Here is a 27301-nt window from a genome sequence, read left to right as displayed (position 1 = left end):
GCTGCTGCTTCAGGGGACTCTCCTCCACCAGGTTTTGTTTTCTCCTTAGAATTAGGGCTACAGCTCCCAGGCAGTGCCAGGCGATACCTCAACAGCTGCCAACTTACACAGGGGCACAAGATCTGGGATTCCATGTGTCTAACACACTCCTTACCAAAACAGGAGAAGGGGGAAGTGATAGAGAACAAGGAACCCTAGAATACAGGAATGCAAGACAAAAGCATGTTTATTAAGTGGCTTCCTTTTATTTACTTCTCCCATTTTTTTAAATAAATAAAACCTTCAGACATATACCAGTGAAACACACCATCCTTCAAAGTGCAGTTACATTTCCCCCCCACCCCCAAGAATCACATAAAGCTTTGTCAAGTAACTAAAACAATTCAAAAGGCGACCCTCAGTCCCTTCCCTGCACACTGCAGAAGAATGTGGGAAGTTTAAGATGCAAAGTATGAAACAAAACAACTTGTTCAGAGTCCAAAGAGTCTGTTACCGGCGTAAGTTAGTTACTGCGGGAGCCCAGGAAGGAACTAGGCCAATCACAGTCGTGGGTGATGCATCAGAACTGCTCAGTCACTGCGGTGAAGCTGGCTGCCAGCAGCAGAGCCTGCGACAAGGGGTCGAGTCATTTTGCCCAAAGAGATGGAAACCCCTTCCCCCCGGCGGGCCCCTGGCCCAGGTGAAGCACCAGCACCAGCGGCCTCCCAGCATTAGAGTCCGCTTGTACTCCAAGCACACCAAGCAATAGGAGCGAGGGAATTTGAGGGCTGATGCTCGAGTCCCATCTGCAGCCCCTCTTTTCCGATGTCTTTAAGAATCTGTTCTAACCCAGGCCTGAGCAGGGTTAAGTCCTCTCAGGCTCATAGAAAATTGCTGCAACTAAGATTTAGCACCACTTAAACTACCATGATTTTGACCTCATCATTCTCATCAGCACGGTAGAAGAAGGGAATGCAGGGGTTTTCCAGCAGGGAGCCCAGCCTCTCCTGAGGGTTCTGGATTTCTCTGAGAAGCTGCATTATTTGCTTTGCTGTGGGGTCCTCTTGGCTTGACTGAGCAGCTTTACTGTCGGTAGGAGAGAAACTGGATGGATGAACAGCAGCCTCAAGTTCTGCTTCATCTAATAAATTCACATCTCGTAACCCTGTAAGGAACAGAGACAAGGCAGGCAGGTAACTCTTCCCATCCGTGCACAACACTGAGCCCTCGGGTTATTGCACCTCACAGAACTTCTCCCAGCTGCAGCTTACCTTCTCCATCAGTAGCGTTCAGTTCCATGCGCCTCTCCACTGCAAGTACACTGTCATGCTGGCTTGCCTGCAGCTCTGGGTTTTGGGCAGCTGTTACATACTTACTGTACCATTCATTTCTTTCCCTGACCAGACGCATCACTAAATCCTGCAGTTCCTGTAGTTTCATCTGCACCAAAGTAAAGAAAAGCCTATGAAACGGGCACACGCACGCTGTCCTGCCTCTGTCACGGGTTAGCAACTTCCAAGTTTAAGCTAGCTGAAGAACAACATGCGAAGGCTTGGACTGCACAAGTGCTCTCCAGGCCTGCCCTGCCTGGAGTAGTACTACAGAAGAGATGCCTTGCCTTCATCTCTTCCTTGTCCTGCGCCAGTCTGCTGATATACTCTTCCTTCTCCTGGTGACGCTGTTTGAGGATAGCCCTTTGACTCTGGTATAATGCAATATACTCCCCTGGAACACAAGACCAGGAGTGTTAACAAGACTGGGGTATGAGCCTTATGGTGAGCACAGAACTACATGGTATGAGGATGCAGCAAATCCAACCCTCGGCTGGAGATCGAGCTGAGGGGCCTGGTTAAACCACGACACCTTGTCAGGCAGCATGAACTGCTTAGTAGGTGGGCGGCTCCAGCTCCGAAAGCTGTTGGGGACCTTTTGTTCCCCAAATATATCATGCACTGAGCAAGCTTTAGCTTGTGCTGGTGTGACCTAAACATACCAATGGTGTCTGTTTCGCCAGACAGCTGTATGCAGCGGTGTTCTAACTCCTCTAGCCGTTCCTTCAGGTCAGCTTTCTCTTGCATCAGGTCTGTGAATCGGGACTGAACACAAAAATTGGAATCGATCACCTGCACCATTCACGTACAAAAAACACCCTCCATTCACATGGGTCTGAACAGAGGGAACAATGCCTGCTGCCTTTACAACTTGTCTCCAATCTGATGCTAAAACGGAACAGAGAGCAGAGAGCTAGCAAAGGTGTACAAAAGCAGCTCTGCATTTGGGGAAGCAGAAGGGCTGATGAAACAAAGTGCCTTTTAACCATCTCATTGCTGGGACAGCTGAGTATGACCAGAGCTGCGCTCCAAGACTGCAGACCACCTGCTTCCTCGCAGCAGGGTGCAGACATTTGGTCTGGTTTTCTTTAGAAGACCACCACAGGTCAGCGTTAGGCCCTTACACTCACAGTCTTTGGGGGCAGGGGATGGGAGGGGAGTTACTGCTGCAAGCTTTCCTGTGCCAAGACCAGCAGTGACAAGCTTTTTAGGAAGTAGCCTGTTATGGAACACCTTATTCCCTTACAGTTTGTCTGTGTGTGCTGTCAGCCTGGCAGCAGATCCAAACCTAGCTGAGCAGCGTAGCGCGGCTGAAAGCAGATGAGATCTTTTGCTTACCTGTAGCTTCTCCATGGCAGTTTTCAAAGCCTCGTGAACCTCCACCGGAACAGTATCCACAGTGGGACCTGGAAGGGACATGTGATGTGCTCATAAAACCTGCAGGTCACTTTCAAGAGAGGCGAGGGCCAGCAGGGGAGCTGTGCCTTCATATTCACACTGTCCCCAAACAGCACAACATTTTTACCTTCGCCCAGCATCATGTTATGTTGCTGCTCCTGCCTAAGAGCTGCTATTTGCTGCAGGAGGCTACTGCACTGCTCTTTCTGAGCAGCCAGCTGCTGCCTAGTATCTTCTCGTTCCTTTTCCATTTGGGATGTGGCAGATGTCAAGAAAGCAACCTAAGAAGAATTCCAGAGTATGTATGTTAGTGCTCCTCCTGCATGAAGCATGCTCAACTGTGCATCTCAGGACAGAGTAACATTTACACCACTTTATTTATGGATACGAAACCAAAGTGCTAAGTGACTGCCCTGGAACCAAGCCAGGCAGCAACTGCTGCATCTTTTCTCATGCCCAAGGAGTACAAATACACAGGTTAAATACTAGCTCCTGTGGTATCTGTTTGGTCACAGTGTCTTCCAAGTGTGACTGTACTTACAGAAAAATCTAGTAGGTATTCAACAACATTTCCAAATTGCCTTCCAAACTGAAGAGAACATCATCATCGAGCTACTCTACCAGCTGAGTTGTCTTCACAATTAAAGCCACTGCCAGGCTTCCAGCCTATCTTGCAAGGATGTTGCAGAAGTCTCTCAGTTTTTTGCCGCTATGTACAGGGAACTGTTAGACTGTGCCTCTGGTGGGAGGGATCACAGCAGATAAACAGCCTACTCCACACACTCAGTGCACCCTCTGGAATTTAACCTGCCTCCTTTTCTAGACATTTGTTTAGAACTAAAACCAAAGGCTTTTCAACTCGTTAAGACTCACCATTTCTTCATGGCTTTCAAACTTCTCTGGGATCACAAATGAAGATTTTGGGATTTCTTTGGTCATTGCTTCGCTTTCAACTCCGTCTCCTGTAAAAGGAGGCAGGTGAACAAGGAGGTAATAGCCCAGAGCCTGGCTCTACCTCCTCCCTGGAGACCAGCTGCAGCTACTCACCCTCTAGTCGGTGAAAACTCCTGTCATCCAGGTCTGCTTCTAACTGACTGATCTGGGCCTGCAGCTCTTTGTTTTCCTTAGCTACAGCTTCCAGACTTTCCTGCAAGAAAGCAGCAGAAAATCCCTGGAACTCGCACATGTAGTTCATCCGCAGGCCGTAGCCACACACACTTACACAAATCAGTGCTTCTGCTCTAGACAAGTATCATCCACCTGCATTGTACGGGGTGTAATCACAGAACAGCCCAGGCTGGAAGGGACTGTGAAAGATCATCTGGTCCAGCCTTTCGCTTAATTAATACCTAATCTAGTGAAGGACTTTTCCTCTTGTCTTTTCACTTGCCCCTTTTTGCTGTTACCTTGGTCTGCTGCAGCTCTTTCAGGTGCATTTCCACTGTCACCTTCCCCTGAACTTCCTCATGCTGCAGCCGATCCATAAGCTGTGTCTGAAGCAAGTACTGTTTGTGCAGTTCCTCCTTCTCGGCAGCCAGCTGCTGGTACGCCACAGTGTACTGCTGTAAGTGGCTGTAGTACTGGTCCCGCTGCTCCTGCAGACCCTGAGCCTCCTGGCTTTTCAGTTCCAGCTAATGTAACAAAATCGAACCATCGCATCAAACCATTTCTGCCAGAAAGGCTGATCCATGTGACATGATCCAAAATGTCAACATTGCCCAAGAGCCACCAACTAGGCAGGCAGCCACCATCTGCCCCCACATGCTGGTCCCCCACATCAGACAGCAGACGGTAGGGGAAGGCTCCCAGCTTGGTCATTACAGTATCAATTTCCATCCTTCCATCAAAGTGTGGAAAGTTGCCAGCAGTTTGCATAAACTGCTACGCACCTGCCCTGCCATTCCACCAGCCATTGCTTACCATCTCCTTGAGGTCTCCCAGGTTCTCCTGCAGCTGCCCAAGCTTCTTGGCCAGCTCTTTCTTTACGTGTTGCTCTGACTGTAGGGCACTTGTAACCTCCATGTTTTCATTTGTCTGCAAGAGAAATGCCACCGTATAAGGAAACTGCCCCAACCACCATAAACACAGATTCTCAATGAACTGTTCATTCCTGATACAGCAAGGTGCCATCCCTTGTGTTATTCTGGGGTGTAACTAAGGGCCATAAATTGACTGTTCAGGGCAGTCAGTTAACTTACAGAAAGGTTCAGAAGATGGCAGAAAAACAAGGAAAGAGCCAGGGGAATCAGTGCTGGGACAGTGCCAGGAAGGCGCCTGGCACATCATACAGCCTGCCAGCTCCAAAGCAGATGGGTGGTATGAATATCCCAAAGAGCGCCATAGACATTCAAAGAATGGGCTAAAGGGCTAAAGAACAGCAGCTAGACCATGTGTCAGTTTGCAGGGTCTCAAAGGGGAAGCGTTACATTGAAAGAGGCAAGCAAGAGTACGGATTCAGCTCCAGGATGGACGAGAATGACAGCAGCAGGAGAGAAAACTACCGAGAACTTACTCCTTCAAGGGCAAATACAGGGGAACAGAAAATGGGCGTCGTCAAGGGTAGGAGGAATACTCTGAAAGAAACAGCCTGACTGCCAGGGGATGAGAGGGAAAAGGAAACTGCTCTGGACACAGTTTACCCACCCGAGCCACCTGAGGGAGCATGGCATTGCAGGGAACCTCCTGGCAGGGCAGTATGTATCACAGAAGATGGGGCATCCATAGCATCAGAGGACAAGAGATGGATAACAGTTCTGCAGGCTTTTTACACCTGTGCTACAAAAGGATTGCACCACTTAGGGAAGCAGTAGGAAAAGATGCATGAAAGAGACATACCAGTTTGACAAAGCCATTCTGCAGCTCAGCCAGCTGTTCCTTCAGCTCCCGATTCTGGCTCAGTGCCCTACTGATTGTGGCCTTGTCACTCTGCATGTCCTCTAAGATCTGCTGTCTGTCCACAGACTCCTCGTTGAAGCGCTGCACCGCCTTCTCAAGCTCCAGCAGCCGCTCCTCCTGCTCCTGGTTGAGGTGGCTCAGCTGCTCATTGTCCCGGACCTGGGCCTGGTACTGCCAATGCAGTTCCTCCCTCTCTTGCTGCAGCCGCTGGATCTCCTCCTGCAGGCTCAGCTCAGCTGCTGTGGGCCCTGCCAGTGAGGAAGGCTCAATATCCATGGGCTTAACTGCTGAGGAAATGGAATCCAAAGCAGCTCAGTCAAAGGGCTCAATCCCTGCGTAGTACACATCACTATTACATATACAGAGCATAGCCCAAGCTACCTTCTGGGTCACAGAGCCCTGTATCACCAGCTGCAGAATCCAATCCTCGCCTCGGGGCACTGAGAGGAACTACAGAGCAAAACCACCCCACAACCAAGCACAGCACTCTGCCATGTGCTGCTAACTCCCTCACAGCCCTGGCGAGGGTATCCTGCCCTCCCAGACCCCTGGGCCAGAGAGGCTAACAGTACACTCAGGCAGATACTAAAGACATAAATAGTCTGCTTGTTAATTAGTTGAAGTTCACTTGCTGTTTCCCAGGATGAAAGATATCTTTGGTTCACCAGGCTTTGAGCTGCCTTCACAGCTTCAGAGCACCAGACCCACCTGCACCTCGTGTGTGCAAGTTCCTGCACAGCAAAGACAGAGTGAACCACCTGGTACTCGGCAATGTGAAGCCCCACTTTGGAAGCCCTACCTGATTTGCTCAATAGCTCTGTAACATTAGCTTCCAGCTCCCGAATTTGGGCCATATGCTCCTCCTTCTCATCTGCCATTGCATGGACCTGCAAGGCCACACAATAAAAGTTAAAACAACGTTCATGGTGCATTCACTCCTGCCTGTGTTTGTCTAAAGCAGCTGTGATGCTGCCCCTGGTGTTACCTGTTCAGAGAGCTGCTGCACCTGCTGCTGCCAAATGCTCTGCTCCTCCTTCAGTTTCTCTACATACTGATCTCTTTCTGCCTGGAGCTGGTGAACTGACTCCGAGAGCTGTTCAAAACAAAATAAAACACAAAGAAAATCACATTGGCTAAATAAATTTGGCAGTGACTGCTTCAGGGATAAAGCCTGAAGAAACCAGTGTCAACGCAAAGCTCAGCCTGCATTCTTCTGCCACACAAGTCTCTCCACAGACATGAAGATGTGGATGTCATTTCGTACAACCCCTTACCTGAGCAACCTGGGTTTCCAGGCCTGCCTTCTCCTCCAGCGCCACCTGCAACTGCTGCTTTGCATCCAGACTCCCTGCCTGATTTGAGAACTGCCAAGAAAAAACAAAAAGTTATGGCAAAATGTTAACACGCCACTTCTGCATAGCCTTTCCCCTGATAGCATCCTGCCACATGATCCATGTTGCAACCTTAAAGTGCTCCAACACACGGTGATGTTCAATGAAAAAAAAAAAAAAGAAAAAAACAGGAGGGGGAGAAGGAGATTAAAATGAAAAAGCTTGGATTTTAGCCCTGTAAAACAGGCTAAACTAGACAGCTCCTCCCTACCAATTTTATATTCACTATTTGTTTGATTAAAACCTATTCTCTTAATTTAAAAATCTGGCTCAGAAACTTTGTGCATTTCCAGAGTCTGTATTACACAGCCAGATCAGATGGTATACAAGCTTGTGATTTTAAAAGTTGTCAAACACGTCAGGAATTTAAAGCCAATGTCTGGAGCATGTCAGTTGGCACACAGTACTTTTCCCAGAAGAGGAGCAGCTGCCTTTATTTCAAGGGTAACTTAAGCCACTGACTGGGGAGGAAGAAAAAAAAACAAAACCAAAAATAAACAAAAGAGCAGTTTCTTCCCTCACAGGCTCAGGTTCACACAAGCTTGCTCTCTGAACTGCTAACAGCTGGCTTCCTGAATTCCCTTCCTAACTGGCTGCTTCTCTTAACTTTCCCCAGCTGACCTTCGAGTTACCATTGTCCAATTCACCTTCTGCAAGGGTGGGTACAAACACCACCCCTATTCAACTGGCTTCTCAGTGAGACCACGAGACAGCTGCGTAACCAAAATGCCAAACAGATAGAAAGCAGGAAAAGCCATTGTATTGTCACGCCCTGTATGTTCAGTCACCCTCTCATATTGTACAACATTCTTTTCGCAGACCAGTGTCACAACAGCTTTCAGTCTACTGCTCCAGCTCCTTCAAACAGACCTTCTGTTCCTCAGAGGCCTCGCTGAAGGCCTTTGACCAAGAGGATGCCTCGATGAGGTTTTGTGCCTTCCTTTCCGAACAAGAGTTAAGCCTTGCCCCCACTCTCAGGAGCAAAGTCTTACAACAGTCAGTGTGATCTACCCTCACAGCCTGGAAGCAGTATGGTCACCTGTTGGATCATCAGTTCAGCCATTTCCAGTTTCTTACGCAAATCCTCCATATCCAACTCCTTGGCTGAGATCTTGGAAACCAGGCAGCGAATCTTCTCTGACAGCTCCGAATTCTGCTGCTTTATTTCTTCACTACTTTTGCTGAAACAAACCAAGATTAAAGCAGCATCACTGTATGTACTATGGGTCTGGTCAAGTACATGTCATACATTTACAATCCAGCTATTTGCAACAGTAAGAATCACAGAAACATCACATCCAGTCACTTTTTTTAAGTTGAATATCCAGCCTCCCAAGTCACCACCTGTGGTGCATGCCCCTTGTGATGTTTTGTGGCTCTACCGCGAAGAGCAGTGTTACTCTGCAGTAACAAGCAGCAAATGGACCTACCTCTGTTTGTACAGCTCCAGTTTCAGGTCTTCTCGCTCCTTCATTAACTCTTCATTACGCTGGAGAAAAAAAGAAATGACTGATTCAGCTGCAGACTTCAGCAAAATACTTCACCTTTAGCACATCAGCTGAAGTGGAAAGCATCAGAACTTTGGCAAAATCCTTCAGGACAGGTTTGCTTAGAACCTCCTGAATTTGCCAGGAATAAATCTGCTCAGCCTTTTCAAACGCGATGCTACTAACTGAACGTGAGGTCGTTTCTGCAGACTTCTGGATTAATATCAATACTGAAGTGTCTGCCTGATGGAGACCCTCCTGAGACAAGGTCTCGGTGGCGCTTCTGTTGCGTGGAGCTGGCAAGACTAATGAAGTAAGGTGCCGGATCTGAAGACAGCAACTGGACCATATGATTAGTGGTCACAGAAACCTGAATGAACTTTGCCTTGACCATGGAGAATACAGGGCTTTACAAGGTTAATTAACAATTAACAATGGTACTTTCTGCCTCTTCTCTGAGCAGGGACTACAGACTTTGCATTAGTGGACGGACAAGCAAATAGCCAAAGGCAGAGCTCCTGGCGAAGCATAAGCAGAGGTGACTCTTACCTTCTCTGCCTGTTTTTGCTGCAGAGAGACGGAGGCCAAAGTACGTTCCAGCTCCAATACCCTCTGGCGAGATGAACGTAAACGAGCAGCAAAGCTCTCGGCTTCTCCTGAACAAGTCAGAACAGAGCGAGTTGAGGCTGGACCACAAAGAGCTTTTTGGAACTGCTAAACAGCACTTTCTACTTTGTCAACAAGCTCTTAAGGCAGCGCAGAGCTTTGTAAGTCAGTAGACCTGGTTCCGCCCCTGGCTCTACAGGTGGTTCACTAGCAGCTCTGGGCAGTAAAGCTCTCTGTAACTACCATCCTCACTCTGAGGGAGATGATGAAACTGCCGCTGCAGAATAGGCAATATGTTGGTTGGGATCTTTCTTTCTAATAGAAGAAGTTGCTCAAACTTGGTGCAGAATGAAGGGCTTGGTAAAACCTACCTTTACACGATAGCTGTGTGGGAGGGAGGGTGGAGAAAAGGGAACTACGTTTTAAAAGGATCAGAAGAAAGTCAGAAAGGAACAGCCTGGGGTAGTCACCGGGGCTGAACAGGGCTGACAAGGCTTTAGCGATGCACAAAAGAACCTCAACTGCCATGGGATCAACATGCTCCCACTTGGGGGCAGCTCTGGCGACAGAGGCAGCGATGGTGCCAAGTATTGCCCACCGAGGAGTCGCCGAGTGCTGTGAGCTGGCTGCCAGCAACTGTCATGCCTCTGGCTTGAAATTCACACTTTGACCAACAGCTTGAGCTGGAGTGCTCACAGTCAATTACCTGATTTCTGCCGTGCAGCTTGCTGAGTATGTGCAAGTGCCGCCTGCAACTCAGACTTCTCAGAAACTAGAATTCCAATAGTCTGGATATGAACCTTTGGGAAAGGAAAATCGGCTCAGCACAAAACTTCTTTGCTTGTAATTGCAACATCACTGTTGCCACAAAAGGCTAACCCAGTAAAGGTAAAGAGCTCGTGCAGTTAAGTACAGTCTGGCTGACTCCCAGTTTTCCTGAAGGAACGCGCTCGTGGCTTCCCGAGTAAAGACTACGAATGGTCAGTAATCCAGAGAACAGCAGAAGGCAGGCAGTATGACTGTAATGGAGGCTCTGCCTCACCTGTAGCTGTTCCCTCAGCGCGGCTTGCTCTTTAGAAAATTTCTTTTCCAGCTCCTTCTTCTCCTGTATAAACAAATGATGTCTATTTAGCACAAAAATGTAGATAGGTAACCCTTGTTTTCTGTCAAACTAAAAAAGCAGTGATACATTGGTAGTACTTCCAGCATCGAAACAACAGCAGTATTTTTAAAGACATACTTCAGCCTTGCCTTATTTGAACGACTTCATTATTCATCCATCCTAGAATGGCAGTAACAGCACAGCACAATCACTGCTAGCATAAATACAGTAGTGTTTGGATGCAAGCTACTGGCAAGGACTTGTATTCTCCTGCCTCCACCGCAATCCTCTAATACAGGAGTATTTAAACATTCGCTTTTGTCAAAATAAGAATGCTATCTGCCAGGCGGGCCTAACGCATGAAGTCAAAATATTCAACCCTACGCTGCAAATGAAACTGAATCTAACACAAGACAAGACCACACATGCCTGTGCCACAGCCCACTACACTCTCTACTGCGCCAAGAAAGAGACACTATTTTTCTGCCTGTCCAAAAACAGGACACACTTTACCTTCTCCAGCTGATCCACTGCCTCCTGGCTCTGCTCTTTCTGTGGAAGAAAAGCGATGCACCAGTATCAAGAGAAAAGATTCTCATACATCTGAAACACATTTTCACTTCAACAAAGTAGGATACATGCCCAATTCATGCAAACAGAATTTCCACTGTCCTTTCTGTAAAGGACTAGGAAGTTCATCTTAGCTATTAAAAATAAGAGATCTGGAGCTGCCTTCACTAATGTACTTTATATGCCAGGCATCTTTTTCATCGCTCAGTAGATTGCCACAGTTGTTCTCCAACACCGCTGCTGAAACCCCGCCATGTCTACATCTGAGCATCTACCACCTTCAGTTAAACTCGCACCCCCACATCTGTGCAACTGATCACAGTAATCCTGGTGTATTGGGATGACTGCCAGAAATGCTGGGTTTTTTTTAAAAACACCACCAATAAAAAAAAACCCACAACCAAAAAACCCAGACAAAAACGTAGTCTTTTCCTTTAACTGAGACCTCAGACCTTTATTCCGCTGAAGAACTGGCCTTAAGTCATGCAGAGCCGCACTTGTGTTGGCACACTTCTGCAGGAGGTGGTATGAGAGAGCTGAAGCCAGATACAAAGAAAAGGGGTAATTCTGTCCTAGCCCATTTCCATCTTAGCGGTGAAGTATTTGGAGATTTGTTGTCCGTAGGTAATACACCTTTAGATATGAGGTGAAGGAGACAAAGGTGGCAGCTGCCTACCCAGGCTGCCACACAACTGTGCTGCTGTGTTTGCTATTTGCTTCTTGGCTCCCTGACAGCTTCTTCACAGATGCCTCGTAACTAACTACATAAGCAGGAGGACTTTTTTGCCTTCCCAAAGAACAAGCATTGTCCAAGCTCTCTTTCTTTACTACTACTACTACCTTCAATGCATTTTGAAAGGTGACTACAGATGGAAGAGCGATGAGCGAGAGGTTTTCATTCTAGCAATGCCCATGCACAACATAACCAGCAAAAGCAAAGGCAAGACCACAAATGCAGCAAAGGCCCTACACAGTTGCAGGCAAGCATAAAAGCAGGCACACAAGGAGAGGCTTGGGTGGGCAATGCACTATGCCAAGTTCCTCTGCAGCCCAGCCAAGACACAAAAAGAAACAGAATGGAACAAAAATAACCCAAACCCCAAAACCAAACAACAAGGGGGGGTCACGGGGTACACCGGGAAATGCTGAACTTTGCAAAAAGTGTACTTTTACAGAGGAACACAATGGGGAAAAGCATTTTACACAAGAAAGGCTCTTGTCAGACTGAAACAAGTCCACTTGGCTGCATTTCTTGCAGCGTTAAAGCTGAAGGCTCAAAAGCAGCAGCGGGAATCCATGCAGGCCACAGGACAAAGCAGTTCACTCATCGTGCCAAGGGAAGCTGAGGATATGATCAGAAACCAGCCCCAGACCCTCTCAGGCCTACTGCTCCCACTCTGCCGATATCGTTAGACCAGCAGCACCACCTGCAGAAACAGGTTTTCACACTGCTGCCAGCACCAGAATTCTGTATTTCAAGGATTCGGACAGGCGCAGAAATAGCTGTTTTATCAGGATGCTTATCATCCAGGGAAAGCCTGATGAGATCAGCAGAGCACACTTAAATGGAAACGACAAAACTCTGTTTCTTGTTCCTCAGTTGAGCCAATACATTCACCAGCGGCCTTAGACTTTGAGCCCCTTAACAGGTTTTCCGTGCAGCTCATTTTGTTCCCTACAGAGTGCTGTGTAAGCAGCCTTCCTTGTGGCACTAGGAGAGAACCCATAACTTTGCAGACACCCAAAGAGCTTGGAGGAGCAGCAAGCACCATGTCAGACTGGTTGGTTGGATTGTTTCTTACCAATTCCTCTATCTTTGTAACGAGCTGTTTGTTAGTTAGATTGCTGGAATCCAGGGCTACTGCCAGCTCCTGGTAACGTGTCTGATGAGCACATGCAGACAGGAGAAAAAGGAAGGAGCCGAAGAGGAGGAGGGGAGGAAAAAAGCAGTAATTAAAAAGGACAGAAAAATAAATCCTATCAAACTGTGATAATCAGATTCTCCAAACAAAACAAAAATCTACCGTTTCAACAAAAGCAGCTGAGACATCAACATATTTTATCCATTCTGCCAAGGCTTCATTTTGACGTAACAGTGACTCAGAAATAAGAACGGCAGTTGAACAGAAGCCAGATTATCCCCAGTCCCCAAACTGGAAACACCTCCGATACCTGCCTCCCACTGTTGATCACAACTACCCGATGATAGCACAAGACAACACTAGACAGCAATGAACGAGAACTGTGCATTCAATTAGGTCTCGCTAACACTGCTGAAAGCAGAGTCCCAGTCAGTTACCAACAGTAGCAAATAAGAAAGGCGGGGGGTGGGGGAGTGGGGGGGGCGAGGTGTAGAGATAAGACTGAGAACAACTTACTTCCATTTCCTTAATATTTGTGGAAGAAACAGCACTTTCTCCATTCACATATGATGTAGACTACAAGCAAAGCAGTCAAGTCAGCCAGTTTTATTCCCCAAGGCAACAAGTCACTACTACGTAAGAAGTGACTACCCTAATAACACTCCTTATAGCACCTTTCACTCCAAATTACCACACACAGAAAACATACTTTTCGGGGTAAGGACAGATGCAGACTCCCTCTGCCACAAGCTAATGTGAATGATGCAGGTTGATTTCCGATTCTTTTCCACTAAATCAAGAATACATCTTTCCATGAATACATGCTGTCCATTCATCCCACTCAGCTTTTCTTCCTACTGCTGAAAGTTTGCGTTCTAAACCAGGATTTTTTTGCTTCTCAATGCTTAAATATCATACTGTTTAGTAGGATGACTGCAGACACCTCTGAGATTGAAGAGTGTTTTCTTGAGCTGACTGCTTAAAGCTCCACATCAAATATCAAGAGAATTAATAGGACAATTGGATCAAAACGAGGCCGTACCTGAGAAACCAGGCCATTGAGTTGTTCAGACAACTGGCGGAGACTTTCTGTTGATGATAAAGACCTGGGAACAAAAGAAGACCTTCTGATGACAATTTCTCCCAGAGAACTGCCCCAATCAGAACAGCACTGGGGAGGTATAAAGCCTTGATTTGTTGGGATCCTGTTGCAAAGCTGTTTGATAAACACACACAGACACTCACCTGTTCTCATCCAAAGCATTTTTATGATCCTCAGCTTCATGAATCTGTGGATTGAAACACAAAAACTTACAAGCCTGTAAAAGAAGATGGGAGTCACATTGGTGAATGTTGTCACTAAGACTTGATTACATCTGGGCTCAGATTCCACAGTAGCAGTAATTACTGTTTCCCAGAGAAACATGAGCTTAAAACCACCACCTCAGTCCTGGCTTACACATAATTTCTGAGCGCTGTGAGCCCAGGTTTCCTGGAATGGAGAAACACTAAACGGTACAGGCTTTATGTGTGCTGTTACTATTTACCAGCATAATCAACACTTCGCTTTGCTGGAAAAAAACTGAACTGAATCTTTAAGTACCGAAAGGAAACACAGATTGATCTAACTGGAGACCTGTCTTATTAAGGGTACTCCCTGCTAACAGGAGAGAAAGGGAAAGAAAACAGCTCTGGAAAATGCAGGGGCACGTGCATGCTAGTGCTCTCTCTGCTCTCACAGAACATGACTAGATGCAGAGTGGAGAATGTAGTGTTTTTAACTGGAGAAAATCTGAACTAGTCGTCTCATATTTATGAAGATCATCTTTCTCAAAAAAACCATGCTATCACAAACCAATATTCAATGATTCAATAACAATAGTCATGATAATTCACAAACCTGTGTCAGCTGCACGCTCCCAGGAGCGGACAGAACAGAACGACAATTAGGTAGACTGTCGCTGTTCGATAGCACAGGGACATTGGGAGCAAGCTGTTCAGCGCTACGAGTGGCAACATCACTGTCAAAGTATGCCTGTCACAAAACACATCGCAGGAATTACAGCCTTCATGCAAAATGAACAAACGCACGTCAAGACGTCACCTTGTGATCTGCCTGTGAAAACTAGATGTAAACAATCAATCATGTAAAAACATGTGGAAGGGAACCTGTGTTCTCCCCAGAGCAAACAGGTGACTGCGTCAACCCACAAACAAACACTGTCCCAGACCTGTGCCCTCTCAGAGCCAGTCTGAAGAACCAGCGTCCCATCATCAAACTCCCTGCTTTAACATGGGGCAGTAACGTCACCCAACTCTTCAAGTTCACACTCTAGATTAATGGCAAAGGACACACCAAGAAGCGAGCGAGGGCCAAGCCAGATGGTGGCCACTCTGCTCTGAAAAGCGCTACCTTCAGGACGTATCTGGGGAAAACAGAGGTCGCTGGATGCAGATTACGACAGAAAAGAACAGGTCAGTGACTACCTGAAAACTGGTAGGTTTTTGAGTCAAACTCAAACGCTCCCTGTAAATCTTGGTGAAATGTGCGGCACGCTATGAACCACAAGTTTAGAAGGAGGACATTTACCAACAGGCCAAACTCAGCGTGGCTGGGAGCAGGTGCCAGTGGCCCTCATGGAGCTATGAATCCCATGACTAGAAGGAACTAAACAGAAAAGGGCCAAAAACCTGTTTCTGGGCAGCAATGCAAGTTCTCATCCAGCCTTCGTGGGAGGACGAACAGCATCTGATGACACCTCTACCCACAGTGAACCCGACAACTTCATTTATCTTGTACAGCATCAGAGAGCCATGAAGACCCAGAGCAGTGCTCTAGCGTTTCATGGCAATTTATTTCATCATCCAGCTCTGCTAAGCCATAATTTAAAACCACTACAAAACAGACGAGATAATCGTTTTCAACATTCAACCCCCCAATGTATCACAGCTCTTTGCAATGCCACCTGCAAGGGTTCCCTCCTACTTCAGTCACTTCCTTCTTGGCACTTCACAGGGAACCAGAAATCTCTCTCTTGGCATTCCCCGTCTACCTGCTCAGCACTTTTCTCGTGAATCAAGCAGCAAGAATACGGTAATGGTGAAGACATCTTAGGAAAGCAATAAAGTGGAAGACTGCAGAGGGAAACAAACAGAATTTTCTCCGTTTCTTTTTCGCAGGACAGATACTTGTGCTCTCAAGGAAAAACGTATGTTAGGTGCTCCTAGGAAGGTCAGGAATTCCCTTACTTCTTCCAGCTACAGGTCACCTCACCCTTATTGGTTCAAACACTCCTCAATATGAAACATCAGATGGACAAGAGGAATGCCTTCACCAGTACATGTCAAAAATGTTTCCTTCATTTCTTCTGGTCCAGACATTCTGTTTGCTTAACGCTTCAAGATGCAAAAAACAGTAATGTGCCTTAACCACAAGACCTTCCTTCTTCCTCCACCAACAGTTTTGAAATAAATTTAAAAAAAAAACAACAACTCAATAAACTATTTGAACAGCTGGATTTTTTGGAATCAGAGAGAATTAGGAACAAGACACTTCTCGGGAAATTATGCATCGTGAGGTTCTAATAACATAGCAAAAAAAAGTAATTCTGCTCAGCTTGGCACGCCATGCTTGATCCATTTGCTTTCGCACACGGAGTCCCATTTTGCTGGGCTTTCTGTGTTTCACAGCCAAGAAAGCTGAAGTGGCTGAGATGGGAAGGGTCTGCCTCGCATGAAGACACCAATGGCAGCAGAAGCTCATGCCAACAATCAGCTTTTCTGCCCTATTAGCGTCAAGTGAGCTTCTGAACAGCATTTTCCTGACGCAGGATTTGTACAAGACGGCAACTGGAAAAAGAAACCTTTCATGCCATATTGCAATTCACGATCAGTTTTCAAATTATTTCTGAAACCCCAAACACAACAGTCCACATAACAGCCAATCAGATCAAAATGTATCTCTCCGTGCTAAGAAAACGAGAGCGGGGAGAAAACTGGGAAAACAAGAAGGAACAGAATTCTCCTTTTTCAGAGCAGGACTAAAAGTGCAGACCCAGGTAGGCCTTCACCGCAAGACCAAATGCCAGCTCAGCAACAGCACTGGACCACCCATCTTCACCTCACCCTCCAGTGTGAAACCAGCCTCTTTCTCTGTGGTCTAACTTAAACTGAGCTTATGAGCATTCACTGAAAATAATCCCCGTGACACGAGCAAAACTCCAGTCGAAATACATGCTTTCTGATGCTAGGCAGGCACACCCAGCACCCTCAGAGCTAACGGTATGTCACGTCACTCAGGTTCTACCAGTACGCAACCTACACGTACAAGCTCCAGCTGGAGGGACTTTCAGCTTTTCACCCTGTCTGCTGGACAGAACGGCTGCTGTATTATCACACAAAAAAAGGAGAAAAGGAATACAAAGGCAAACCAGAGTGAACTCCATTCCGTCTTGCAGGTTTCACTGCATCTAACTGGTACCCCTGGTGATTACTATAGTTACGCTTATTGATAAAAGACGCACGGATATGTAGTAAATAGGAGTTACTTTACGACAACTGAACTGAAACAATGGTAGGAAAATAAGCTACCAAAATGATGCAAGTGGAACGAAAATCAGAGCTTTGCTACAGCAACAGTGGAAGACAATTCTGGGCTACCAAATGTGACTTCCCTGAGCTTCTATCACAATTTGATCAAGCCTTACATTTAAATAAACTGCCTGAAAAGAATTTTTTTTAAAAGGCTGGGGTTTTATGTTTGTGCCTGAACACGTTTCTACTGCTTATTGGCATAGTTCCTGCCCTTTCCTCTTCAGAAGCCTGGCAACATGAAGACGCTAAAGCCTGTAAACGCTTGACTCAAAGGATCTGACTTCCTGCCCAAACCTATTTAAACCCAGTACTGGAACTTGCCAGACTGTACATCCCCTGCGCAAGTTTCATCGCCTGCTGTAAAACGGGTTGGCAGATCAGCAGAGTCATGCCCTTCCGAAACAAGGCCCTAGGAAATACAGCAACGACACGCACAGCGGGAGAAATACAGACTAAGAAAAAACTGCCTCTCCCTACTGCAGTTGTCCTCAGCAGCTCAGTTAGTTTATCGCCTCACCCCACACTCCTCCTTTTCCTCAAAGCTCAGCTGTCTCGAGGAAGAGGTTTTGACAAGGTTCACTTTTTCACACGTTAAGTTTGACACAAACCAGAAGGGCGCAAGCACTTTACGAGCAATGGAAACGCATGCTAACAACTAGCTCCATGTTAATAAGAACAGCAACAGAACTCAAGCAACTGACAGCGGGTATGTCAGGACAAGGCTCCACCCAAGAAATCGAGGTCAGTGTAAACAGAACCTGAAGCATGCAGTAGGGAGAGCGAGTCACTGCGAGGGACACGAGCACTGCCTCACCTTCCTCTTGTCCAATGAGGGTATGGCTACCCCATTGGAGCGCTTCAGGTCTGACACCAGCACCTTCAGAATGTTCTGAATCTGAAGGAGGTGAAAGAAAAGGGGAAACGGCTCAGAAAAGGACAGAGAGAAAGTGTCGATCAAAGGGAGCCAAAGAAACCGGCATCCTCCGGCTGGGCAGGAGCACACAGCTCAAAGCAGCAGCTCTGGGCACACCCAGGGCTGCGTGACAGCACCGCATGATCCCACACGGCTTTGGCACGTACCCTGAGCTCTAGTGTGCACCTTCCAGCAGCGGTAGCTGCTAACTATTGTGGCACGCTTCGCGTGCTGGCGATACAGGCAGCTGCGCCAGTCATCTATTACACCCGCATAACCATTTCCCGGCTCTAGTCACGTTGTTCAGAAAACCAGAGAACAAGGAGGTAGCAAATGAGCTGGGACAAAGACCGAGGCACTCACATTCTCTGGAGGCTGCTGGTCATCGCCCGTGGGTGTCTCGGGCCGACAGTCATCTTTAGTTTTGCGTTTTTTCTTAGTTCCTGCAGCTGCTCCAGGGCTATTTTTCTGCTGATACTCCTTCAGCTGTGAAAAATAATAATAATAATCTGTAATCCAAACAGAATATGCCTTCTGTGAGAACGACGTCAACCCCCCAGCCCCAACTCCACTGGGCAAAAAGACCAAGCGTAAGGACAAGAGAAATGCTCTTCAATGAGTTTGTCACCCGGGGGGAAGAAAAATAAAAATCAAAACACGTCCAAAAAAAAGGCTAAAGTAAGATCTAATGTGACGAGTTTACGACAAGAGGCTCAGAGCTGCAAACGTTCCACTTCTGCATACAGCTAAGAGTTTTTGGGAAACGACTTGATACTCCATCCTGCAACTAAAAGGAGATGAAAAGAAGTATCTTGGGGTGGGGTTTTTTTAGCATTATAACTAAGAGCATTGAGGAAAAATGAATAAAGGGCAATTAAATCTGAACATTAAGTGAAACATCAACACCTGACAGTAAGATCTCCCACTCTGTGAAAGACTTTGAGAAGGAAAAGTACAACCCTTACAGACAAATGCCATGTTAATACAAGCAGCGTAGTCACTGTGAACTAAGGGCAGAAGCAACCTACAACGGATTTTTCAATCACACCCACTTCACCCCGGAAAAGCTAGTCTGATAAGCCATTCGCTTGATTTCGGCTAGGTCTTCCGAGCCGAATCGTTCGTGCTCCAGCAGGGTGAAGCCCCCAGCCAAGCAAGCCCCAGGCAGTTCGGTCAACTGCCCCTTTCCCCAGCCCGCAGCCCGGGCCGCGCCTCGGCCTCCAGGTGGGGAAAGAAGGACCCATTATTGGCAGAATTCCAAAATGGAAGCCCGAACCGCTCCGGGACACTTTCCCCTACCTAGGACTTTTACATGTGTCGGCCGGGGAGAAAATCAAGGTGGGGAAATCAGTAAAATGAGACCAAAAAACCCCCAAAAAGGGTGTGGGGGAGGCCAGGGGCAGGGGAAACCGCCAAACCGAACCCCGCAGACCCACGGCCTCAGCGGCCCAGGCCCGGCCTTCTCCCAGCCGCCTCCCCCGGGCCACGGGCGGCCGCCAGCCAGGAAGCTCGGCCCCAGCGCCGGACACCGGGGGCTACCGGCAGCGCCTCCACAGCACGGCCCGCAGCGAGCGGTACGGCAGCGACCGGGCCGGGCCCGCGCCCCTCGGGTAAGGCCAGCTCGGCTCGACTCGGCCCGGCGTCCTCGCTCCACTCCACGCGGCGACCGCGCAACACGGTACCGCCGGCCCGGCCCGGCCTGGCCTGGCCTAACCCGGACCCCGCCGCCCCTCACCTTCTTCTTGGCCGCCGCCAGCCTGCTCTGCCTGCTGCTGTCCGCCATATCCGCCCCGCGCCAGAGCCACGTCAGCTTCGTCTACTAGAGGAGGGAGCAGCAGCCAGGGCCCGCCCAGCCTGCGCTGCCGCCCTGGAGGCCCGGCCCATCGCTCCGCCCGCTCCGGCAGGGCGCCGGGCTGTGGCTCATGGCCGGGCTCTACCGGCCGGGGCTCGTGGCCGGGCCCGGAAGCTCAGCTTTTTCTGCAGTGACTTCAGGAGCAGGTGCCACCTTGCAGTGCCTGCTCCCCATGTTGGAGCCCGCACCGCCCGCTGCTCGGGTGACAGCCCGCACCGCCCGCTGCTCGGGTGACAGCCCGCACCGCCCGCTGCTCGGGTGACAGCCCGCACCGCCCGCTGCTCGGGTGACAGCCCGCACTGCCCGCTGCTCGGGTGACACCTGGCTGCCCGGCGTGCCCCACCCAGAGCTCACCTGCAGCTTCCCGGAGACGTTTGTTCCCCGGCGCTGACGGCACAGTGGGCCCTGTCGCTGGGAGACTCCACTTCCCAGCGTGCCGCGCGGCGCGCCCGCGCCTGCCGCTCCCGGCCGGCCCCGCGCGCACCCGGCCGGCCCGGCGGGAGGCGGCAGCCCTGGCCGAGCGGGTCCCGTCGAGCGCGGGTACAGCGAGGCCGCCCGCCCCGCCGCGGCCCGGGCCCAGGAGGTAGGAGCCGTGTCCCCGCTGCCCTGTCCCCGCCGTGGGCCGTGCCTGCGCTGAGGCGGCGCGGCCCGGCCCCTGACGCGGCGCCCCTCTGCTTTGCCAGGGCCTCCGGTGGCGGCCGGCGGAGCGCCGCGGCCGGCTTCAGGTCCCCGGTGAGGCCCTGCGCGGGCTGAGGGGAGCGGGCCCTGCTCCAGGGCTGCCCCGGCCGCCGTCTATGGCCTGCCCCGTCGGCACGGCACGGCACGGCCGGGGGTGTGTTTTCTTGGGGGGGAGCTGCCGGCCTCGCCCCCCGGCGCTGCCTCCTCCTGGCAGCGCCTCTGAACACCGAAGTGGTGGGGTTTACGTTTTTATTTTCACCTGACGCTGTAAATCTACAAAATGCCGAAGAATATGATGGGGGGCGGGCTAACGTTACAGAAACCCATCAATATTTTACCTGAGCTCCCCCCCTCCCTGCCCAGGAGACGCGCTTTTCCTTTTTTTTCTCCTCTTTTATCCACTTTTATCCACTGACACATCAGCGTATTTTCTGATTAGTGCCCCCCAGCACTGCAGCATCTTCCCCTGGGCAGAGGTGGCATGAAATGTGTTCTCTCTGCTCTACAGATTCCCCCCTCCCGCGTCCTGCCAACCTAATGGAACCAGCCAAGAAGCCCTGCAGTATGAAATCAAAGAGCTGAAACAGAAAGACCTTGCTCTAGACCAGGAAACTGCACAATTATTGTCTGAGTATGTCCTTGGCGAGCTCAGTGTCCGCTGTGATGCCTCAATTATTTTTGTTTAAAAAAGAAAAATGGTCTAGGGCTAGAGCTAAAAGCCATCCTCCTAGGCCACCGTTTTTATCATGGTGTTGTGCAACACTGGTTACAGCGTTGTCTTGATTTATGCGACCCGTTAAGAGAGAACTCTTTCCACTTTATTTGGTAAAGCAAACCCAGGTTTTACTAGGAGCTCGGATAGGAGGATTTTAACTTTACCCCAGGTGTTGCTGAGGCAATTACCTGCAAACTGGGAATGAATGATGCTATGACACATCATGCTACCAGAAGGCCTTGCTCATGTGAGAATTAAAACTGAGATTGTGGCTTGTATGACCTGCCCGGTTTAGCCCCAGATAAAACTGTTTCCTTGTTTGTTCCATCCTGATCAAGGGTTTATTTCTTTCCTGTCTGAAGCGAGTGGGTTAAACGTTGGTGTTCAAGAAGCAGAGGTGTTTCCCAGGCAAGCAAAGGGCCTGGAAAGAGGCGGGTGCCACTTACAGGGTAGCGCAACTGCTTTACTGTGGTTTCTTATGACCTACTGTGGCAGCTGCTTATTAGCAGCTCTTTTGAGATAAAGTTGCTGCTTGGTTTTTAAAGAGAGGGTATCTCTGTGGGTTATTTGTTGCAAAGGAGTGTTATTTTCTAAGGTCACGTGTAGTACAGAGAATGGAAATGGCAGAGCAACAAAGGCTGTTCCCAAAGCTTTTTTGCTTTACCACCTTACATTTTTTTTTCACTAGCTACAGATTAGAGATATAGATATAAATTGAGCTCACCACAGCCTATTCCTGTTTCTACTTGATTCTGAGAATTCAGGTGGGTTGGGGTTTTTTTGTAAGTCGATGTGGCAAAAAAAAAACAACTCAAAATGAGGGTCTACTCATTTGTAGCTTTCGTGTTGATGACTTGCAGCAACTGTACTTGCTGCCTTCGGATTCTGCTTTAGATAGTGCCAGGCTTGAGCGTCTCAAATCTCCTTGCTGTGCTCGGTCGGTCAGTAGGGGCAACACTCGCTGTGCGGCATTTTTGACCTTTTCTGCTTTTATTGCTACAGAGGCTACAGCCTGGAGGAATTGGAGCAGCGCATTTCTCTGCTCCATGAGTACAATGATATTAAAGATGCTGGACAGACGCTGCTGGGCAAACTGGGTAAGGAAGGGGAAAACTGTTGATGAACAACTCAGTCAATGTTTTCATGTAGACAGAGAGAGAGAAGGTACTATGCCATGAAGGCAGAGCTTGTTTTAAAGATTCTTGAATTCTAGGGCTTTCATTGCCCAGCCACCTGTGCAAGCACAAACACTTCTGTCGTTATTTTCACAGGATGTGTTTAGAACCGAACATGCGAAAGAATTGTCATCTACTGCTATTTTAGTCTGTGTCATGTACGGCCAAAATGTGTTAAGTCTTACTAATTTTTGTCAGTTTTGCACTTCATATACTTTAAAAAAGTGTTGAGACAAGCAGAGAGCACAGCTGCAAAACCTTAGGTTGGTTCCTTAGCTATAGGAGGTTCTGTGAGATAGTTAGGGGCTACTGGGAGGAAAACACAACTTTTCTGACTCGTCTGATATTTCTGTAATGAAAATAGCGGTCTTTCTTTTCTAGCTGTTATCCGAGGGGTTACTACAAAGCAGCTCTACCCTGAATACGATCTGGAGCTTAGCGACTAGTATTGAACCTGAAGACTGCCCCGTCCTGCAAAAATGACACTTACTGGGCCGTGACGTTTTGGTGTGGTATTGGTTCAGAGCTGACAGAAGGTGGCCTCAGAAGCGTGTGTGTAGAATTGCAACAGCGTGTGGATTAGCTGCCTTATTTCTGAGAAGCTTTACAACGCGAAAGCTGTTGAATCTGTCAACTGTGTCCTGCTTGTGGGAAAGGGATGTAGGACTTTGGATAATTTTGTCTCCTGTCTGATGGGACAGTATTTTATTTTTTTTTTTTCGTTTCTTGGAAAGGCCGTAATTCAGGTTGATGTGAAGACTCTTCCCGTGGAGACCTTGCTTCTCTCCAACATCCAGGGGCTGTTTGGTTACTGAATAATAGAGGAAGCGAGGGCATGCAAACGTGCAATGTAATAGCTGCTTTGAAAGAAAAGAAAAAACCCTCGGAAGCAGCAAGGGAAGAAGGCTGAAGTTGTGGTGGCTTGGGGGTTGGTTTTGTTTTATGATCACATCTGGGTGAGTCTGGGTATTCTGCATTTTTGTACTTAACTGCTCGGGTAGCTAGAGGTTCTGTATCATTTCTGTGGTAAATGGCAAAAGGTGAAGTTGTATTGAACTGTCCTGTCTGAATAAAGCAGCTGTCGCATTTCTCAGTAATTCGCTTATTTAAGAGCCTATAAAACAGTGCATGAACCTGGGAGCAAATTCTTAACCTCTATTCTGAGACAACTGTAACATCTATTAGTCAAATGTTTTCTGAGGACTCTCAATGGTGACGGTGTGGCAGCGCTACCCGGTAATGGGTAGGTGCCGAATTACCTTTACTGCTACAGAGGCTACAGCCTGGAGGAACTGGAGCAGCACATTTCGTTTTTGCGGCTAAAAAAGGAACAGTCAAAAGTAAGGAAGAAGCGAGTGGTGCGGCAGAGCGGTAATAAGGGAAGCAGTAGCGATGATGAAAATGATATCGGCAGACGGATTACAGAGGAGTGGAGGAGAGTGCACTTGGAAAGCATGAAAGAGGGAGCGCACACGTTTCCCGTGATATTACAAGATAGACACCCAGGCCAATATCAGGCATTTCACTGGGAAATGATTAAGGAGCTACGGAAAACTTGTCATGCAAAACGCACTATATTCTCCTTTTACACAGACTTTATTAGAGAACGTGATGATGGGTCCGCAGCTAGTGACTCTGCTAGAATGGATCCGTGACAAAGTGCTGGACTTTCCACCTGATGGCACCTGGAAAATTCCTGCCTGGCAAGCGGTCAGCAGGCGATTGTGTGATGCTGCCGTGGAGGAGGACTCCGTGGCAGGCATGTGTTTAGCGCCTTGGTGGCAAATTCTGACTTCTCTTTGCCAAGTGTGGGCTAATTCGACTAACAGCGCTAAACCGGGGGAGGCTGTAAATCCCCCCGACAGCGCGGCTCTTCTCAACACACCGTCAGCGATGGCGATTCCGTCCACACCTCCTCTGCCCCCAAAGCTCCTGTCACTGATTGCAGCGACCCTCACAGCACAGGACCGAGCGCGGGAACAGGACAACTCAGACAATGATTCCATTGACACCGATAAACCTTTTGACTCAGGTCCTATAGATCCGGAAGAGGAGCTAGACCTTTTTCCTCCTCCCCCTGATGCACTGGCTGTATTTTTGGGGAGGGTGAAAGGGGGTCTGAGGGATCGGTGGCAGGAATGCAGGCGGGAAGCGCTTAAGCGAGGGCATTTGGGAGTCGCTATGGACCGTTCACTATTTTGTCAGCCAAATCAACCTGCAGAGTGGCAGCCTGTGCAATACGAGGCTGTTAAAGCCGTGCGGGAAGGGGGGAATTCATAGTACATTTGCTATTCCCTTCTTGAAGCGATGGCAGAGCCTTATACACTCACACCACGTGATTATTGGAAGTCATCGCTTTGTGTTGTACGCACGCCGACGCAGTGCGTGATGTGGTTATCTGATTTTTGCGAGCTATGTGTAGTGGCCTCGATTGAAAAGCTTAATCGGGGAATTGCTGTGAACTGTGAGCCGTTGGCTGGAGAAAATAATTGTGCTGACCGATCCTGTGACTCAGGCAAGGCATCCCAGGGACAGCTATTTGCAGACGGAGGAGATGGCTATGAAGGCAGTCCGGATAGGGGCATATGGGAGTCTGGGCGAGCCTCTAGTGCGTCGTTCGCCACGGTCTTGCAGGGTCCTAGAGAGTCATAGACTAACTTTATTGATCGGCTTCAGAATATTTTGCAACAAGTCGAGCATGAGGAAGCTCAAGGGTTGCTTTCAAAACAACTAGCTGTGATAATGCCAATGAAAATTGCAAATGGGCATCGCAGCCCTTGCACAGTCGCAACCCCAACACGTGTCAAATGGTTATAACCCAGAACTCACAGCAGACTGTAACTCTCAGGTTGAGTTCTGGAATGCAGCGTAACACATTTTTGCTTCTCTAATCTCTTCTGTAAGAACAGTGCACGCTCTTCACGTGCTTCGTAAATAAGGCTGCTAGCTTGCTAAAGAAAGTAATACTACAATACTATTTCTTTTTTTTTTCCTGGCTTGTTATTATAATCACCTTAACCACCATATTGATGTTTGCCTTCTGTCTCCCATGCCTTTTTGTCCTGTATTCAGCGTTTAGTTGATTGTGACACAAATCAGGTCATGGGCACCCAGCTACACACAACCTTTGCCTTGCCACAATTCACAAGCAAAAAAGAGGAGGATAGAGAACGTCTGAAGAGAGATACAGGAGAGGAAAATGGGGAATGGCTGACCTAACGAGATGAGAGAACAGCTAGGTATTGTGAAGGAGAGGAGGAAAGATGAACATGCTTATCTAGTGACAAATAGGTGTCCGCATGCATGTAGTGGTACATAGCTATGTAACTGCGTGAATGATTTCTGCCCTCAGCCTGGTGGTATGTGCAGCTGCGTTTTGTGTCCGGGCTCAGAGATGTAAATATGGGCTTCTCTGTTATGGTAAAGTGTCTCCGGTTGCAAAAAGAGAAAAGAAAAAAAAAAAGAAAAAAAAAGAACAAAAAAAAAAAAAGAAAAAAAAGAAAAAGGAAAAAAAGAAAAAAAGAACAAAAAGAAAAAAAAGAAGAAAAAAAGTGACTTTAATAAGACTGCAACCTAATCGAATTCCAAGAAATTTGAGATAAGATGAACTTCTGAATTTTGTTCATAAGTTGTAATGGAGTGCTACCTATATATGAATGCTAGAACATAACTCTATTTCAGCGTGACCAGAATTTAAGAAACAACTGCATCAGCACACTGACAGAATACCTTTTGAATTATTTCTTTTTTTCATAACCTCTACATTGGGAACAGCTCAAGGTGAAAACAGACTGTTCAAATCCTCAGCTGTTGCCTCAGAAGGAATAACATGTTCTTTGTGTACAGGTGAATTTAACACAGCTGAAAATTTGTTTTGGGTTAAAAGTCAAGTATCTGTCACCCCTTCATCACCACCACCGCAACCTTTAAGGTCGGTGGGAAAAGCATTCTGTACTCCGTCGCAGTGGTGAAACTTCAGTTGAGCTGCATTAGTTTGTGTACTTAACTGCAGCTCCTTTGGTGAAAATGAAGTTGTCATAGAAGTTAGACTTTAACTTGAGTAACGTACCATTTGATACCTTGTAAGCGAGAAAGATTGTGTCCCGACAGCATGCTCTTTCCCACGCTTGTGCCTAGAGTTGTACTTGAAATCAGTTTGCGTGTTAAGCTTAAACCTAATCACACAGATATCTCAAAGTCCACAAAGATACATCACTGCTTAGGGGATTCTTGCAGTATAGCAGGTGCAAAACCCGTTCCAAAGTAACGATCTAGAGAAGTGTTCTCTTTCAGGAACACCATTTTCTCACTTCTCATAGATTATACGCCATACAACATAGTATCTCTCCATAAAGTGACTTGTGGCTAAACTGCATTCTGCAAATTTGTCTTAGAAATAGATGCTTGCATTTTCACCTGGTTAAGTTCCCTAAGCTAAAGGATAGCGACCTAGGCATTGTTACGAAGCTCAAAGATAGTGACAACAGTGATGGAGAAGAGTGATTTAACACGTAGTTGATTTATGGTTCATACAGGACTATATCACACTACAAAACCGGTATTAATTCAGAGTTGTGGATGTACTGCATGTTCAGGTAATAGTTTATCTACAATTTTTTTCAAAAAAAAAAGGTGACTAAGCTATAAATAACTGTATACGATTATCTTTCCCTATTTTTTTAAGCTTTTTTTTTATTTCCCTGTTTGTGTATAGTTTTATATATCTATCTATAAACAACCAACACAAAGCATCC

General features: G+C 47.8%; 2 protein-coding genes across 15 annotated transcripts; one reads left to right on the top strand and one right to left on the bottom strand.

Moving 5' to 3' along the window:
• Positions 1-223: 223 nt before the first annotated feature.
• GOLGA2 (golgin A2) lies at positions 224-20003 on the bottom strand. Of its 14 annotated transcripts, none has more exons than XM_055720915.1 (28): positions 19863-20003; positions 18491-18613; positions 18029-18109; positions 14522-14656; positions 13867-13910; positions 13664-13727; positions 13138-13197; positions 12562-12642; positions 10703-10741; positions 10130-10192; positions 9794-9887; positions 9031-9137; positions 8425-8483; positions 8034-8175; positions 6878-6967; positions 6589-6696; positions 6403-6490; positions 5544-5890; positions 4629-4742; positions 4115-4339; positions 3756-3855; positions 3582-3670; positions 2836-2989; positions 2649-2716; positions 1973-2075; positions 1598-1704; positions 1251-1419; positions 224-1144 (listed from the first exon to the last, which is right to left on the bottom strand). In XM_055720915.1, the coding sequence occupies exons 1-28, from the start codon at positions 19908-19910 to the stop codon at positions 897-899; spliced, it is 3150 nt and encodes a 1049-aa protein (XP_055576890.1). In that variant the 5' UTR covers positions 19911-20003; the 3' UTR covers positions 224-896. The 14 variants fall into 14 exon arrangements, with proteins under 14 accessions (XP_055576890.1, XP_055576891.1, XP_055576892.1 ...); XM_055720916.1 differs by having other exon boundaries at positions 5544-5887; XM_055720917.1 differs by having other exon boundaries at positions 5544-5851.
• A 46-nt stretch (positions 20004-20049) lies between these two features.
• LOC129736788 (DNA repair protein SWI5 homolog) lies at positions 20050-23644 on the top strand. Its single transcript, XM_055720609.1, has 5 exons — positions 20050-20181; positions 20273-20562; positions 21166-21288; positions 22375-22469; positions 22929-23644. Exons 1-5 carry the CDS (start codon positions 20050-20052, stop codon positions 22991-22993), a joined length of 705 nt encoding a protein of 234 aa, XP_055576584.1. The 3' UTR covers positions 22994-23644.
• Positions 23645-27301: the final 3657 nt, after the last annotated feature.

This window comes from Falco cherrug, chromosome 9, assembly GCF_023634085.1.
Source record: "Falco cherrug isolate bFalChe1 chromosome 9, bFalChe1.pri, whole genome shotgun sequence".
NCBI classification, from domain to species: Eukaryota; Metazoa; Chordata; class Aves; order Falconiformes; family Falconidae; genus Falco; species Falco cherrug.
This window is presented reverse-complemented; position numbering and strand designations above follow the sequence as displayed.